General features: G+C 43.9%; 2 protein-coding genes across 4 annotated transcripts; both read right to left on the reverse strand.

Moving 5' to 3' along the window:
• Window positions 1–232: 232 nt before the first annotated feature.
• On the reverse strand, window positions 233–3,505 carry LOC123411939. The gene is made up of 6 exons (XM_045104901.1): window positions 2,777–3,505; window positions 2,456–2,647; window positions 2,174–2,326; window positions 1,830–1,967; window positions 1,584–1,713; window positions 233–580 (listed from the first exon to the last, which is right to left on the reverse strand). Exons 1-5 carry the CDS (start codon window positions 3,159–3,161, stop codon window positions 1,589–1,591), a joined length of 993 nt encoding a protein of 330 aa, XP_044960836.1. The 5' UTR covers window positions 3,162–3,505; the 3' UTR covers window positions 233–580; window positions 1,584–1,588.
• Window positions 3,506–6,050: 2,545 nt separating this feature from the next.
• LOC123408679 (mitochondrial carrier protein MTM1-like) lies at window positions 6,051–11,807 on the reverse strand. 3 transcript variants are annotated; one of them, XM_045101735.1, is made up of 10 exons: window positions 11,411–11,807; window positions 11,238–11,312; window positions 9,956–10,084; window positions 9,800–9,859; window positions 9,046–9,216; window positions 8,551–8,644; window positions 8,262–8,353; window positions 8,021–8,170; window positions 7,790–7,848; window positions 6,051–6,512 (listed from the first exon to the last, which is right to left on the reverse strand). In XM_045101735.1, exons 1-10 carry the CDS (start codon window positions 11,636–11,638, stop codon window positions 6,383–6,385), a joined length of 1,188 nt encoding a protein of 395 aa, XP_044957670.1. In that variant the 5' UTR covers window positions 11,639–11,807; the 3' UTR covers window positions 6,051–6,382. The 3 variants fall into 3 exon arrangements, with proteins under 3 accessions (XP_044957670.1, XP_044957671.1, XP_044957669.1); XM_045101736.1 differs by having other exon boundaries at window positions 7,790–7,845; window positions 8,262–8,356; XM_045101734.1 differs by having other exon boundaries at window positions 8,262–8,356.
• Between the last annotated feature and the right edge of the window lie 5,974 nt (window positions 11,808–17,781).

Raw genomic sequence — 17,781 nt, forward strand, 5'->3', positions numbered from 1 at the left:
GGCGCCGAGCTGCTGACCGTGGCGGATCCATCACCATCGCCATGGCACATCTTCCAGAAGGTTTTTTAAACCCTCTCCATTGGTGCAACAAGCTTCCGCAACCAGGAAGTGCGGCTCATTCATTCATAGCACCTGTGGCTGTCAAATAGCTAGCTGATCTCATAATGAGCCCCCCTCGAATGCCAACAAACGTCCACATGACACTTTTTTTTTCTGGTAATTAACTCACTGATTGAGGGGAAAAAAGACCAGGCTTAATAGCAACGTCTTACAAAAGAATATGACCCCTATACATTCTGGCAACATTCTGGCAATACATGACACTGGCCTATATATGCAACAACGCAAACTCGTTGATCTTGCATGAACAACACCATGAAGAATATGTATATGTATATAGATGTAAAGAAAAATATACACGCGAGCACCCGAAAGACGGGGCCGCTGCAGCCAAACTACAAAATGAGCCGGACAAGGCACAGCTACTACTTACTGCAACTTAGAAATGGCTAATGTCGCGAGAATCACTTATTTTTCACCATCATCATCTATTCATCCGGAGAGACCATATCTTGACAGCCTGGAAGCATGAAAGGAGGCAGGGTGTCACCAAAAGAAGGACGTCTCAACCAAATATTGATCCAAGCGGATAATAAAAAAAGGCATGTGCTACGTAGTATGTTCTTATTGCTGTTGACGTTAATGTACAAAATACGCATAATTTCATCGGAAGTTTGTCCCTACATGCAACCACCACGATGCCTGGGCTACTTGTGCTTATTGCTGTCTGCATCGTCCGAAATAATGTTTTTTGTTCTCAGACGTATGTTTCTGTATACAACTACCACTATGCATGCGCTGCTTTTGTTTATAGTTGTTGACATTATTCAATATAGTATTTATTCTTCTTAGATGTATGGTTTCGTACCTAACTATGATGATGCATTAGAAGAAGCAATCAGATAACACATTGAGATTGAATTGACTTCATAAAAAAGAGTAGGGTTGTTTTGGGAGGTTACTATGGGAAAGATACAGACGGTTGACTCAGTATGAGCAATTCATAAAAAAGTTCAAAGCCGGATCAAACAAAATCAGATAAGGTGGGTGTCGATGAACTAACCAAGTTCTACAGGTAAATCAGATAGAGTGGGTGCAGATGATCTAACAAACTTATGCTACTAGGCCACCTACAATGTGGATGAAAGGAAAACTGGATTCATAAGCCTTTGGCAAAGTAACAAGAGCATGTATGTCTATTAGTCTCCTCAAACCATTTCTTCAATCCCATAAAGGGTGGACTATGTCAAAAGGAATTTGGGGAATTGACATTTTAAACCCACCAAACTTTAACCCACCAGGGGTTCAAACAAAAGGGTGAACTAGGTAAAAATGACTAAGCATGTTGAAAATGCAACTAGGAAACCTTGGGTTGATAAAATACTACACAAATTAACAAAATATTTGTTCGCTTAGTATGCAGAACTAACTGAGGAATATTACTTATAAGATCAAACTTCAATTCACGCAAACAATCAATTATTCTTCCACAATAAAAGAATGAACATATGAATGCACATTACCTCATCTATCTGTTGCCATTTCTTTTGCAATATTCTCCACACTTGTGGTAAGGATTGGATGCATTGACACAATCAGGATTGGTTTCTCCTGTTGGCTCAGCTTTCATGACAGCCTTTCCCTTTCTCGAGTCTGCGAATAAACAGATATAAACAAAACCATAAATATGGCTGACAAGTGGACCTTAGATCAGTGCATCACATCCGGGCATACACCACTAGCAGGTTCAAGTAACTAAAAGAACACACCTGGCTTGCTTGTAGGTGTTGATGCCGCTTCATTCAAATGATCGAAACAGTACTGGGCGCATATATGGAATGGGTTGCCCGCATTTGGGCACCTCGGATCAACCTTCCAATTTTGCACCACCACACCATCCTTCCCACCTGCAAGGGCACTGATGTCAGTTAAAAAAATAAAAATAAAATGAAATGTAAAACAAGACTTGATTGAGCATCTGCAGCTAGAAAGAATGGAATCTGATGTGAGAAATTCACCCGAACTGCTATTGCAACATTGACATTACAATTCAGCATACCGTTGCAATCCCACCGATCCCACAAATTAAGACAAAACAAAACATTTATTCTACCTTTCTTGCGCGGCGACTTCTTATCGGCCTTCTTCTGCTTCTCCAGCTCTTTCATCTTGATGGCACAATGCTCTCCACATTCATGAAAAGGGTTGCCGGCATTCGGGCACTTCGGATCCGCCTTCTTGCTGCCGCCGGACTTGACACTGCCATCTGCACGCAATCAACCGAGAGAACACGGTAAACATCAGCACAAACTTGCATCGACTCGAGATGCCAACCAGCGCATGCATAGATGCAAGGAGGCTAGGCTATCAGTAGCGAGTGAAGCAAAGGAGCAACCTTCGGAGGAGGAGGTGGAGCGACCGGAGTGGCGGGAGAAGAGGGAAATGGGGGACTTGCCGCCCTCCGACGAGCGGCCGCCTTCGACCATCTTGGCGAGGCAGTGGTTGGTGCAGACGTGGAAGGGGTTGGCCGCGTTGGGGCACCGGGGATCCACCTTCTTGCCTTCCCCGTCCGAGGCGCCCTCACGCACTGCAGCGGCAGCATGAGAAGAAAAAAAGTTCAGTTTTTTATCGTTCGCAATCGGTCAATTTCATACTACTCCTGGTAGATATGCTTCAAAAACAAATTATCACTAGGAATTGGGGGATGGTTACTGACGGAAGACGTAGAGGGGGAGGCCGCCGGAGCCGGAGCCGCCGGCCCTGTCGCGGCGGCGCGTCCTGGGCTGCAGGTCGCCGTCGCTGTGCGTCCTCCCGTTCTGGCCCCCGAGGCCCGGCGGCAGAGGGGGAGACTTGGCCGCCGGGGCCGCGACGGGGCAGTAGTCGGCGCAGCGGTGGAAGGGGTTGTCGGCGTTGGGGCAGTCCGGGTTGACCGCCTGCTGCCTCGCCCCTCCCGCTCCGTCGCCGTGCGTCCCTGTCCCGTTCTGCGCCGGGGACTTGCCCGCCGGGGCGGCGACGGGGCAGTACTCCGCGCAGCGGTGGAAGGGGTTGGCGGCGTTGGGGCAGGCCGGGTTGACCGCCCGCCCTCTGGCGTCCTCGGTCATCGTATGCCGGCCGGCCGCAACCTCCTCCTCCACCTCCGGCAACAACCAACCGCGGCGTCGGTAGAGCAGCGGGATTCTTGACTCGCCACCAAGAAGACGCTGCAGAAAATATAAAGGGCGGAGTTTAAGGCTGGAAGTGGAACCGCGGCGAGGGGTAGGAAGACTCGAGAGGCTTTGGCCTCCTTTTGTGTTGGAGCTTGGAATTTGGACCGGGGACGAGGGAAGATTAACGGAGGACTTTGGGGGGTGATGAAGGTGGGGAGGAGGAGGGCCAATCTGGTGTGGGTGTGGTAGCTGCGGTCCAACCTGATGGATGGTCCGTTTCCACGTCTCTTTCTTTCTTTCTTTCTTTCTGCTCCTTCTTCTTCGTCGCCGTCGTCGTTTCCCTTCTTCTTTTCTGCTTCGGTTTTTGTCTTTGCGTTTGCTAAAATATATACTGCCGCTGTCAATCCTGGCTACTTCATAGTTGACCAGCTGACCTGGTTCATGTGTGAATGTGTGGTCTAGGGATTATGCATGGCTTTTGCCTTCTCAAAAGACTTGATCAAGCCACACCGTGCCTTGGCATCGCCGCTGATTTTACATCGCAAAGTTTCTTAGCATGTGTGAGTATTCACTAGTGCTATAGTAACTTGGTAAAACATCAATATCTACTGATCTAGATTTTCATGAAAATCTCTACGGCCTGAAAAGAAAGAGTAGTGTTCTTTTTTCATATTACCGATAGAACGCTTTGTCAGTTATCCCTCTCCCACCATTAAACTCCATCTTTTTTCGTCGTCCAGCCAGATTTTCGCCCCATCATGCCCTGTGTTTCGTACATTTTTCGTACTATGTTAATCAATCATCTTAATTATTTACCTTCTTGAACCAATAACATTGTAACGTACTTACCAAACTTGTCATAAAATTACAAGGTAAAAACATGGGCATAATTTGATAAACATTTACTTACACAATCGCAATCATGGACATAATTTGATAAATATTTACTTACACAATCGCATTAATATGGGCAAGTAATCACGAGGTAACATACTATAATATTTACGTCCTGTTACAACAGACGGGCAATTGTTCTATGGTAAGATAAAATAGAGTAAAGTAATGAAAAATAAAACGAGCATTTAACATCCAACGAAAAATTACAACCAATTGCATCATCTCTCCTTTTTTTACTTACAAAGAACTTAAGGTTCTATCGTCCACCTCATCCTTCGTCCAACTTTCCGTGCATTCCTCTCTTCCTATCCCGGTTTTGATTTAATTTTTTCCTTCCATCTCTGGATTTTTTTCTCATCTTTTTAGAGTATAAACGTCGGCGGTTTTCGCCGGGTCGAGCTCCATGGAGTGAAAACGTTGCGCGAGGTGTACCGACCTCATGACCGTCCGAAAAGCCGGTCTTTGGGGTACGAGTTTTATTCATGTTTGAAAGAGAGAAAAAACAATGACGAGGCCACGAGGGTATCATCTTCCATCATCATCGCCATTAAGACCACCGTCCTGGCAGTTGGCACCTAAGTAATCCGAAGTTAAGCGCGCTTAATTTGCTGGCTCAAACAGCTGAAGCTTCCCTACGCCACGCTTGCTTTTGTCCCTCTGTACTGTGCTGCGTTGGCTTGCGATCGCACTCCACCGTACCACTGGTATCTCTCTGACATCCCCGCTGCGCTGTACGTTGCGGCAAATCCTATTTTTCCCGTCACCGATGGATGGAGCACAGCCTTCCGTGGATGCATGGCTCCTCCGTCTTGTCGACGGAACGGGCGCACTCGTACGAACCCCCGTCCGATTATCCCTAACAACCGGGGGTACTGGTTGGTAGGTTACCGGTAAAGTGGAATTATAAAAGACTAGGCCGAGCCGAACCGCTCTGCACGGCTGCGTACGTGTAACGCGTGTCTTCCCGTTCAAAGATCGCGTGCAAAAAGGAACTCCCTCGGAATGATCCGTGTGGAGCAGCTGGTTGTTTATTGATTTTATTTGATTTGACTTGATGATGAGCAGGACAAGAGGACACTTGATGCGGTCGCCTACATGCATGGACAGTTGAACACACGTTGATTCTGTCTTTTAAAATGTGAGCTTATGAGCTCACGTGTTTCCACACCTTTTGTATGTAGACGAACCAACGTATTCTCACGGTCCACACCAACACACCAAACACCACCTACCTACTCGAGACTTGGGCTTCCGGCCCATAAAGTCACATGCGCCAACACGAGACTCGCGCTATTTTCCATCTATGCTCTCCTGAACTTCCTCAAAAAAAAGAAACTCTCCTAAACTTTGTTTCCAACAGGAAAAAAAAAACCTTACTCTCCTGAACTATTCTATCCTCGTGCGCCAACACGAAATGCCAAACAAAACATGAGTACAAGTCATAGAAAAGATGAACCAATTCAAGAGGTGACCAAATATTAGGGACGCATGCAGACGGCGTCCGCATCGCCTCTAACTAAACCTAGCAACAAAGCTTAATACGTGTTCGCTCTAATTAGAGCTAGCATGAATTTTAAAGCAACAACCCTTAATACGTTTCCCCGCCACGCAGGCGGACGCCTACAAAAAACGCCTTGTATTTTGACACAGAGGGCGTACAATGGAAGGAGGCACAGAGAACATGAAGTGAATTGACAGCAGCCACCAAAGATGAAGACCCTGAACCTTTTTTCTTCTCAACGATCTTGAGTCATGACGGAAATTCAAGGCAGGCATGTGGCCTATAAGCCTATTCCTTCCTTTAATATCGAGATTGATGTCCTGCATTTTAACTTCTGCCAGCGTCATGTAGCACGGTACACTGCTGCTGAAACTAGGAAAGCAGTGAACATTTTCACTGGGATAGGTTTAGTGCAATCCATGACCATCAGCATTTGAGACAAGGCAAAACAAAATTATCCTGCATTTTGAAGGGTACAAAGCGCAAGGTATTATTGGTCATTGTCAATGCTACATCTTCCACTACATTTCATCTTCCTACGTAAGTTGATCAAAGCAATTATAGCTACTGGTGGAACCAGAGAGCTTAGGTTACGGTCCATTCCCCTCGGACAAAACTGGAGCTCGCACCACAGCAAAACTGAAAATTATTACCAGAAGACAACTGGACCTCGTCCAGGAAAAAGAGCGCTTGAGTGGCTGGCATAAACTTGACGGATCTGGGGAACGTCATGTTTCTACAGAAGGTGGTTGGTTTTATCTTCTAGACAAAATCCTGCTCATGACATGTTCCTTTGGTGAAGAGCATACTTGACGACCTCGTAAAAGGAAATGACAATACCAACTGATGGTCCAGCACGAGCGACGCGTGGACCAACACCAGTGAACAAACCTTTTGGACCTTCAGACCTATATAGCAGGATAAAATAAATCAGAGTATATTACATATTGTGAAGGATGATTCTATGACTACAGCTACAAAGTTTGAATGAACAAAACTTTCCCAGCAAAGAACTCTCTAGGTTAATGACTTGGAAAGGCAACACAAGAAAAGGCTCTAACAGGACATTGCACCAAAATTTTGGATTAATTTTTTTTTAAGAGCAATCACGAAACTTGATCCAATCCACTTCATGTCCGTTCAAGGATTCAAGGGATATATCATAAATAAGCAAGCCATGATTTTGTAATTTGTATAGGCAAATTGGATCATGAACATAACTAGCTAACTGACCCTAAACCCTTTGCAAGGCTATGGGTATCCCACAAGAGGAGCTTCCACAAAAATAAAGAAGTGGCCGGTGGGTGTGGATTAATCATTTGTATGTAAAGAAAAATTCTAAACAAAATTTGATGACATTGGCACAACATAGATTTGCCATGTATCAAAATTTTGAATCCTAATTCAATCTACAGCTCAAGAAGCAAAAAGGGCAAATCTGACAATGAGTTATACAAGCATGGTACTATTCATTGCACATGTGAAATTAGTGCTGTTCACCGTTCTGAGTTGTCTTTTTCCCCATATCATGCTATGATGGATTTGGATTAGAAGTTATGCAGCATGATTGAAGTGCATTGTGTCTGTGCCTCTTTCTTTTTCCAGACATTTTCAAGACTTCCAGACGTGTATTTTGGCAAGCTAGTGCATTAGTACATATGATGTGCCTAATGCAGCATATATGTCCACGAACCACGGCTGTGGATATTTATTTGATTATTTACACTAGATTCATAGCATGATATGTGAAGATTTTTCTAGAAAAATATTTTCACAATATGAATTTGTTAGGTTTTGTAAATATATTCCAGTAATTAGTGTTTCATGTAAGCATTTTGGGGAAAGCGGTGCCCAGAACAGCTCCTTATGTGAACCAGAGGGCACTGACGACATTTAAGTTTACGAAAACTGCTTAATTTTTTAAGTGGAAATTGTTATTGCTTCTCTGTCAAAGTTTATGAGACAGGAATGCTTTTATATTAATGCTCTGACTGGCCCAAGTTGCCTGACCCAGCAAGCTAGCCCAAGCCCAATTCAAACAGCTGACTAGATCACAGCTCTAATTAACATACAAGCCCAGTTGGAAATTGTAGCTTGCGTGTCGGCTACCAAAGCAGAAAATGTAAATTTTTACTTGCTTGGAACAAAATGCTTCTCAAAACTTCACAGTTTGCGGAAGACATACCTCAATATATCAACTAATGTTTGCCTCGTGGTCATTCTCATTGCCTTCTGGGCATCCTTCTGAAACGGAAGGAGATACCCAAATTTTAGAGCATGGCAATGAATAAATGGAACATATGGCAGGTAAAAATAAAATGGTGCTTCATGGTGTTTGTGGAGCAAACCTGAAAATAATGTTCTCACAACTATTTCCAGAATAGTACAGAATATAGAGAATATGAAATACACAAACCTCAATCTGTCTCCTTGTCTTGGCAACATCAAGAGGGCATGTAACACCAGCAGCAAGACTACCTGCTACAAAGCCAGCAGCAAAGTTCGCTCCCAACACACTAGCTGCGTCACCTTCCTCTGCAACAAGACCAAGCAGCTTTCTTCGAATCTGCATGGTAACCTCAACAAGATAAGATGGATACCAAAGTAACCGATAAATGGTTTATAGCATATCTAAAACATGAACAGCATGGACTTACCGGCTCCAGCGTTGACCAGCATATAGCAGAGAATGGAACATCCCGAGCAAGCTGTGCCCCCACACCCGTCCATAGAACACGATAGTTTTGCACTGCTTCAGCATTAATTAATTCATCAATCAGAACAATTTCTTGCCTCAAAAATAAATAGTTCAGGTTATTGGAATGAGGAAAACAGAACAGACTACTGGGAATTAACAAATTGAAAAATGAAGAACATGATTGATATTATGATGTCAAACATAAATCAGTATACTAATACAAAATGAAACGAATTATACCAACATACCATTATGACTTGAACTTGCATGTGGTGAAAGAACACCAAGCAATGTTTTCCACATTCCAGGGGGCTTTACTCCAGGCTGAAATTCCTTATACGCCTGTTAACATAAATAGTTACTTAATTGGATATTCAAAACAGATGTTCTTTTGCCCAGATCAAAACATGTCATTTCTTCACAAAAATTTGCACACGGTTAGAAGACACAAACATGTTTGTTGTAAAAAAATATAGGAATATGACTTTTGAACTGTTTTACTTTTTTTAGTTTATTATTGCTCACCCGGGAGCACACCAAAACACCATCGTCCTATTTGGTACTTCCTCCGTCCCATAACTTGAACTACTGTAAAAAACGCTCTTATATTATGGGACAGAGGGAGTACTTTCTATAAAATGAGAAAGAAAATGTATTACATAGGCCCCTAAAATTGTGCAAACAAAACTGTCCTCAAGATTATTGATCTGACATGAAATGAAATATACTAACTGGATATTTACCTGCATCCGTGTCCTTGTCAATTCAATTGGGGAACAAGCAATGCATGCGAGCGAACGTGCAACTGATCCTGCTACTAGTGGGGCATATGGTGTCAAACCAGGAGCATTGCTTCTTGTAAAATCTTCAATCTTGTTGCGGAATATGTCATAGCAAGGCAAATATATTCCAACCTGTTTGAGATCAAAAACATAATCATGGACAACATTCGTTTAGGGTGTGTTATACATTCACTAAGATATGAGAAACTGAGAGTAAATCAAGGCGTCCAAAGGCGGGCAACCCCCGCCTTACCGCCTAATGTATTCTTAAGCGCCTAACCACTCAAGCGCCGCCTTATGGACGCCTTGAAAACAATCAACAAATATGTGCAGGCTAGATGATATCTGCCTTACTTAACAGACCGAATGTCTGAGGTCAGAAGACAAAAATGACAGTGTTTACATTGTTTAGGATATAGAATTATTAGTTCATACAAACTATTATTTACATATGCAGATTAATAACAGTTTCATATATGGCTTCTTCTATTAAGATGAGTCATACGTGTATCAGCAGATCTGTAAAAACACCGAATTTGTTCTTCAAATACAGGTACAAATGACATGGAGAAGCGCAAGCTATTGCCTGCTCCACACATACCTGAGAGGTTGGAAGTACTAAAATGATTTATCCAGATTTCACACAAGAAGTTTTCTTTTTAATAACGCAACAAACAGCACAACAGAATGTAGTGTGACAGAGCAAGAGACTCACAGTTGGTATAGCTAATGCCAAGCCAGCATTTGTACCTCTCCATAATCTACCAAATCCTTCCTGAAACAATCAATTAGCAAATATATCGAGTATCACTATCCACAGGAAGTTAGCACTAACATAAGAAACTAGCAAACGGCATTTGCGCTGCATTACCTGTCTAACAACTTTCAAGAATACATCAACTGTTCCCTTGTACTGAAAGCAATCGGGCGGGCAAATAGGTTCACTTCCCAAAATGATACCACGTGTGCATGATGGAGAGCATCGCAGCTCAGACAGTATCTGGAAAGAAGGCATAAGCAGCATTCCTCTAGTAAGCACAAGAAATAAATAGGTTATTTGTTTGATGGCTAACCTAGAACAATGGAACTGTTGAGTTCATTCAGACCATTAACATAAATAAGCATTAAATAAATGGAAAAAAAATCTTATTATGTAAACGCGAATAACTTTGGTTCTGGAATATGATCGCAGTTTCAAGAGATTTCTAATGCCCATTTTCTTCTTATGCACAGCCCAACTCCAGATCACATTCCAAGAAACACTACGGTAGATTTGAAAATGCATGTAATTAGAAACAATAGAATTTGCCAATTGCAAGCAAAATCAGCAACACGGTGACTAAACCAACATGCTTCATCTACCTACGGGCCACGGAAGGATCAAATCCGCACAATAATCATTTTGGCTACCATTCCCAGTATCTGCAACACTGTTCACATCCCAAGCTCTAGTTACTTATGAGTAGAGGGTTAAATCACCTGTCAAAATGATCATAACCTCTCCTACGAGCCTGTGGTACAGCTTATCCAGTCGTTTTTCTAGCATAAAGATATAGTGAATGCTATATGTATTCCCGTCCCCCATAGTTCATTCCCAAACAGCAACATTGCTAAGGCGACCCACCCCAAATACCACATTGTGCAACCACAGAGCACCCTAATGAAAATCATCATCACTGCTTGTTGAAGAAATAAACAAGAGAAATAAGTAGATGTATAGAATTTCCAACGGCTAATGAAATGCATATGGTCTAGGTTGGCGAAGCGATTCCGGTAACAAACTTAATCCACAACACAAAAAACATTACCAGAAGTTCTAGCCAAGGACGAAATTTAACAAAACGAAGTTCTGAGATAAGCTTATTTTTGGGCCAAAGAAGCAATCTCCTACATCGAAAATATAACTACCAATATACACACTGGATCACATCAAATCCCACAGTGATATCACACAAACCTAATCTACAAATGATAAAGGCTTACACACACGACGCCTCTTGTCATGTGTACTTCAGCTTTCTGGCTTCAACAGGATATATGGGATCAACAGAAAGCGACCCCCTTTCTTGCAGAACCGAATGTATCATCCACACTTCAAATTGGAGGCAGCAAAAACGAAACCCAAGCCCTACAGAAGGGGTCGGATTGCTTACCGCATCCGGGCCGAGCGCCGCCATCGGGGACGGTTGGTAATAAGGCACCCCCGCCGCCTGCGCCTGCAACCTCGTCTGCACGGGGAGAGGAAAACCACGACCTATTAGCCACCACGAATCACAGAAAAAGGGGCTAACCCCCGGGTAATGGGCGAACTGGGAAGAGCCCGGACCTTGGCGACGTCGAGAGGGTTAACGATGATGGCAGAGATGAAGGCTGCGCTTGCGGCGGAGAGGGCGCGCTCGGCCATCCCGAGCTCCTGGTCGGACGACGCCGCGGACGAAGGGCCGGGTTGGGGAGGCTGCGAGCCGGACGTGGCGGCGGCGCCGCCGGAGAGGTCGATGCGCGCGGCGGCGGCGGTCATCCAGGCGGGGAAGCCGCCCCTGGAGCCGCCCGCCATAGCTCCCAGCAGCGCAGCCGAATCGATACGGCGGCGGAGCGGGGCGCGGGGTCGAGGTCGCGCGGGCCGTGCGGCGGTGGTGGTCCCTCTCTCTCTCTCTCTCTGTGGAAGGAGAGGAGACACGAGACGAGGCTCGCGAAGAGAGGAGGGGAGAGGGGTTCGGTGTTTCTTTCTAGAGGAGTCCTGTGGTTGACTGTCACAAATAACCGAGACCACATTTAGGTCACCTTGGAAAGAAGAAGAAAAAACACCTCTGGTACATGCCCTGTACTGGTGCTCAATTTCCTTTTACAATTACTAGCAAAAGAAAAAAGAAAAAATAACACACGTTCTAAACGCAATATATTTTTACATGGCATCACATTTGTGTTACCGACGATGACATCAGTGCTCACACAACGAAAACGCGTTTGAATGTACAGTCACTCGGAATAAGATGAGAAATATGTTGTTTCTCCCCACGAGATTTTTCAAAGGTGTGCATGTGTGGTTAACGATGTTTTCTTTCCTCTCAATTTGGTTTTAATTTAATGGATGTTTATTGCAATTCGTATGGTCGTCGGGAAGAGAGAAAAAAAAGGACCGTGCACTACAGATTAAGTTTGCACCAAAAATAATATTTAAGAAGTATTTAAGAGCTAAAAATAACATCCTATTTAGATTCTACACATTTTTTCAATCAAATTTCATATATAACATGCTAAAATCGGAATTACGGTTTAAAAGATATGGATAATTTTGTTTTAGATAAAATAAGGATAGATTAACTGAAAAGTCAGGGTTGATTACCTGAAACATCAGGGAGTTTTCTGAAAAATGCGAAGAAAACTGTTCGGCTATGACTAAAAGATGGACTGTGGTTTGATTATCTAAAACTGTGAGGGCGTTTCTGCAAAATGATAGAAAACGTTTCGTTGTGATTTAAAATTGGACTGCGGGTTAATTACCTAAAACTGTGAGGACTTTTCTGCAAAATGACCGACGACGGACGACAGAAGCGCTGCGCGCTTTTTTATTAGGGGAGACTAGCAAAACGACACGTGCGTTGCAACCGGAGAAAAAAACCAACATCTTCAATAGCGATGACCATATTATGTTCATATCACATCCCATGATTTCGAAACTTGTTCACAAATGCAAGAAAATATTTCTTTTTTTAATTTTATTCACAATTCACAAGTTGAAACATTTTTTCAAAATTCCAAATAATATTTCATAATACAAACTGTTTTCAAGTATTTTCTTGTAAATTGGCGAATAATTCATTTTTTGAATTATCAAATATTTTTTTAATTGCATTAAAGAAATTGCTAAAAATGATGTAGTTTTTTTTATTCATGAATGTTTTCTCCAAAATTACGATTTTTTAATATGCAAACTTTTTTATGAAAATCCCGAACAATTTTTGAATTCGCAAACATTTTATGTTTTATCAAACATTTATGTAAAAAAATTGAATTTCGAAAGTTTTTTTGATTTTTTTGTATTAGAAAAAATAAAAAGGAATAGATAAATAATAATTAAAAAACTAAAAAAATATACCGCCGCCCATGGGCTGGCTCAAATGGGTGTGCTGTTTATTTTTCAGCGAGCAGAGCGTAGTATGGTCGGTCCCTATGCTTGGGCCGGCCCATGCGAGGATTCACTGCAAAACGTTTTTTATAACTTATAGGTGGCATTGGTGGGTAATATTAGAAAAATTTGGAGGCAATTTTAATGACGTACCACAAAAGCAATAGATGCTTTATTAGTAGGGTTAGATATGCCCAACATTTTGCTACAAGTGATGCAAATATACACCACTTCTAGCTGTTGGCCGAAAACTAATTCAGCTGTGGCGGGAACCCAATCGCCGAAGTGAAACTTCATTAGTGTGGTCCAATTTTGGCCCTCCGCCGACACTTCATCGGACGCCCCTAGCACCGGCGCCCGTTCATGCCGGACGAGACGTCCTCACGGCCCTCTTCGTCATCGTCGAAGCTTGAAACATATCAAATTTTTGGTCATCTGTTGTAGATGCTCTAACAGCTCCCCTTTCTCTAATAATTTTTATTAGGGAAGTTGGGCCAAAAAAACAAGTATAGCAGCTCATATTTTTCCTTATTGGTGATCACAATAAAAAACAGTCTCTCTTAGCCTTCTTTAATATGCTCCCTGATACAATCACGCTACTCTGACATAGCCGTCGCACCACCGCTGTTGCTGCCTGATACGTCTCTGTCGTATCTACTTTTCCGAACTCTTTTGCCCTTGTCTTGGACTTTAATTTGCATGATTTGAATGGAACTAACCCGGACTAACGTTGTTTTCATCAGAATTGTCATGGTGTTGTTTTTGTGTAGAAATAAAAGTTCTTGGGATGACCTGAAAATTTACGGAGATTTTTTCTGGAATTAATGAAAAATACCTGCGCAAAGATCCACCGGAGGAAGTGAGCCAGTGGGCCACAAGCCCAAGGACCGCGGCCACCCCCCTGGCCATGCCGTGAGGGCTTGTGGGGCCCACGAGCCTCCACCACCTCCAAACTCAGCTCTATATATTCCGTTTCGCTCGGAAAAAAAATCAGGGAGAAGGATTCATCGCGTTTTACGATACGGAGGCGCCGCCACCTCCTATTCTTCATCTGGAGGGCAGATCTGGAGTCCGTTCTCGGCTCCGGAGAGGGGACATCGTCGTCATCGTCATCATCAACCTTCCTCCATCGATAATTCCATGATGCTCTTCATCGTTCGTGAGTAATCTCATCGTAGGCTTGCTGGACGGTGATGAGTTGGATGAGATCTATCATGTAATCGAGTTAGTTTTGACGGAGATTGATCCCTAGTATCCACTATGTTCTGAGATTGATGTGGCCACTACTTTGCCATGCTTAATGCTTGTCACTAGGGCCCGAGTGCCATGATTTCAGATCTGAACCTATTATGTTGTCGCCAATATATGTGTGTTTTAGATCATATCTGTTGGGGAACGTCGCATGGGAAACAGAAATATTCCTACGCGCGCGAAGACCTATCATGGTGATGTCCATCTACGAGAGGGGATTTCCGATCTACGTACCCTTGTAGATCGCACAACAGAAGCGTTAAGAAATGCGGTTGATGTAGTGGAACGTCCTCACGTCCCTCGATCCGCCCCGCGAACCGTCCCACGAACCGTCCCGCGATCCGTCCCACGATCTAGTGCCGAACGGACGGCACCTCCGCGTTCAGCACACGTACAGCTCGACGATGATCTCGGCCTTCTTGATCCAGCAAGAGAGACGGAGAGGTAGATGAGTTCTCCGGCAGCGTGACGGCGCTCCGGAGGTTGGTGGTGATCTAATCTCAGCAGGGCTCCGCCCGAGCTCCGCAGAAACGCGATCTAGAGGTAAAACCGTGGAAGTATGTGGTCGGGCTGCCGTGGCAAAAGTCGTCTCAAATCATCCCTAATAGCTCCATATATATAGGAGGAGGGGAGGCTTGCCTTGAGGCTCAAGGAGCCCCAAGGGCTGCGCCACCAAGGGAGGAGGAGTCCTCCTCCAATCCTAGTCCAACTAGGATTGGAAGATGGAGTCCTTCTCTTCTTTCCCACCTCCTTTTTTTCTTTTCTCTTTGATTTTCTATCTATGGCGCATAGGGCCTTCTTGGGCTGTCCCACCAGCCCACCAAGGGCTGGTGCGCCACCCCCAAGGCCTATGGGCTTCCCCGGGGTGGGCTCCCCCTCCCCCCCCCCGGTGAACACCCGGAACCCATTCGTCATTCCCGGTACATTCCCGGTAACTCCGAAAACCTTCCGGTAATCAAATGAGGTCATCCTATATATCAATCTTCGTTTTCGGACCATTTCGGAAACCCCCGTGACGTCCGTGATCTCATCCGGGACTCCGAACAACATTTGGTAACCAAACATATAACTCAAATACGCATAAAACAACGTCGAACCTTAAGTGTGCAGACCCTGCGGGTTCGAGAACTATGTAGACATGACCCGAGTGACTCCTCGGTCAATATCCAATAGCGGGACCTGGATGCCCATATTGGATCCCACATATTCTACGAAGATCTTATCGTTTGAACCTCAGTGCCAGGGATTCATATAATCCCGTATGTCATTCCCTTTGTCCTTCGGTATGTTACTTGCCCGAGATTTGATCGTCAGTATCCGCATACCTATTTCAATCTCGTTTACCGGCAAGTCTCTTTACTCGTTTCGTAATACAAGATCCCGCAACTTACACTAAGTTACATTGCTTGCAAGGCTTGTGTGTGATGTTGTATTACGAGTGGGCCCCAAGATACCTCTCCGTCATACGGAGTGACAAATCCCAGTCTCGATCCATACTAACTCAACGAACACCTTCGGATATACCTGTAGAGCATCTTTATAGTCACCCAGTTACGTTGCGACGTTTGATACACACAAAGCATTCCTCCGGTGTCAGTGAGTTATATGATCTCATGGTCATAGGAACAAATACTTGACACGCACAAAGCAGTAGCAACAAAATGACACGATCTACATGCTACGTCTATTAGTTTGGGTCTAGTCCATCACGTGATTCTCCTAATGACGTGATCCAGTTATCAAGCAACAACACCTTGTACATAGTCAGAAGACCCTGACTATCTTTGATCAACTGGCTAGCCAACTAGAGGCTTGCTAGGGACAGTGTTTTGTCTATGTATCCACACATGTATATAAGTCTTCATTCAATACAATTATAGCATGGATAATAAACGATTATCTTGATACATGAATTATAATAATAACTATATTTATTATTGCCTCTAGGGCATAATTCCAACAGTCTCCCACTTGCACTAGAGTCAATAATCTAGCCCTCACATCACCATGCGAATTACATTGTAATAAATCTAACACCCATATAGTTCTGGTGTTGATCATGCTTTGCCCGTGGAAGAGGTTTAGTGAACGGGTCTGCTACATTCAGATCCGTGTGCGCTTTGCATATATTTAAGTCCTCCCCTTCGACGTAGTCGCGGATGAGGTTGAAGCGTCGTTTGATGTGTCTGGTCTTCTTATGAAACCGTGGTTCCTTTGCTAAGGCAATGGCACCCGTGTTGTCACAGAACAAGGTTATTGGATTCAGTGCGCTTGGCACCACTCCAAGATCCGTCATGAACTGCTTCATCCAGACACCCTCCTTAGCCGCCTCCGAGGCAGCCATGTACTCCACTTCACATGTAGAATTAGCTACGACGCTTTGCTTGGAACTGCACCAGCTTACCGCACCCCCATTAAGAATAAATACGTATCCGGTCTGCGACTTAGAGTCGTCCGGATCTATGTCAAAGCTTGCATCGACGTAACCCTTTATGGCGAGCTCTTCGTCAAGTCCATACACGAGAAACATCTCCTTAGTCCTTTTCAGGTACTTCAGGATATTCTTGACCGCCGTCCAGTGATCCACTCCTGGATTACTCTGGAACCTGCCTGCCATACTTATGGCCAGGCTAACGTCCGGTCTAGTGCACATCATTGCATACATGATAGATCCTATGGCTGAAGCATAGGGGACAGTGCTCATATGCTCTCTGTCTTTATTAGTTGCTGGGCACTGAGTCTTACTCAATCTCGTACCTTGTAAAACTGGCAAGAACCCTTTCTTGGACTGTTCCATTTTGAACCTCTTCAAAAATTTATCAAGGTATGTGCTTTGTGAAAGTCCTATTAGGCGTTTCGATCTATCCCTGTAGATCTTAATGCCTAGAATGTAAGCAGCTTCTCCTAGGTCCTTCATAGAGAAACTTTTATTCAAGTACTCATGTATGCTATCCAAAAACTATACGTTGATTCCAATCAGTAATATGTCATCCACATATAATATTAGAAACGCCACAGAGCTCCCACTCACTTTCTTGTAAATACAAGATTCTCCAACCACTTGTATAAACCCAAATGCTTTGATCACCTCATCAAAGCGTTTATTCCAACTCCGAGATGCTTGCACCAGTCCATAAATGGATCGCTGGAGCTTGCATACCTTGTTAGCATTTTTAGGATCGACAAAACCTTCGGGTTGCATCATATACAACTCTTCCTTAAGGAAACCGTTAAGGAACGCCGTTTTGACATCCATATGCCAGATTTCATAATCGAAAAATGCAGCTATTGCTAACATGATTCTGACGGACTTAAGCATC

This window comes from Hordeum vulgare, chromosome 7H (assembly GCF_904849725.1).
Source record: "Hordeum vulgare subsp. vulgare chromosome 7H, MorexV3_pseudomolecules_assembly, whole genome shotgun sequence".
NCBI classification, from domain to species: Eukaryota; Viridiplantae; Streptophyta; class Magnoliopsida; order Poales; family Poaceae; genus Hordeum; species Hordeum vulgare.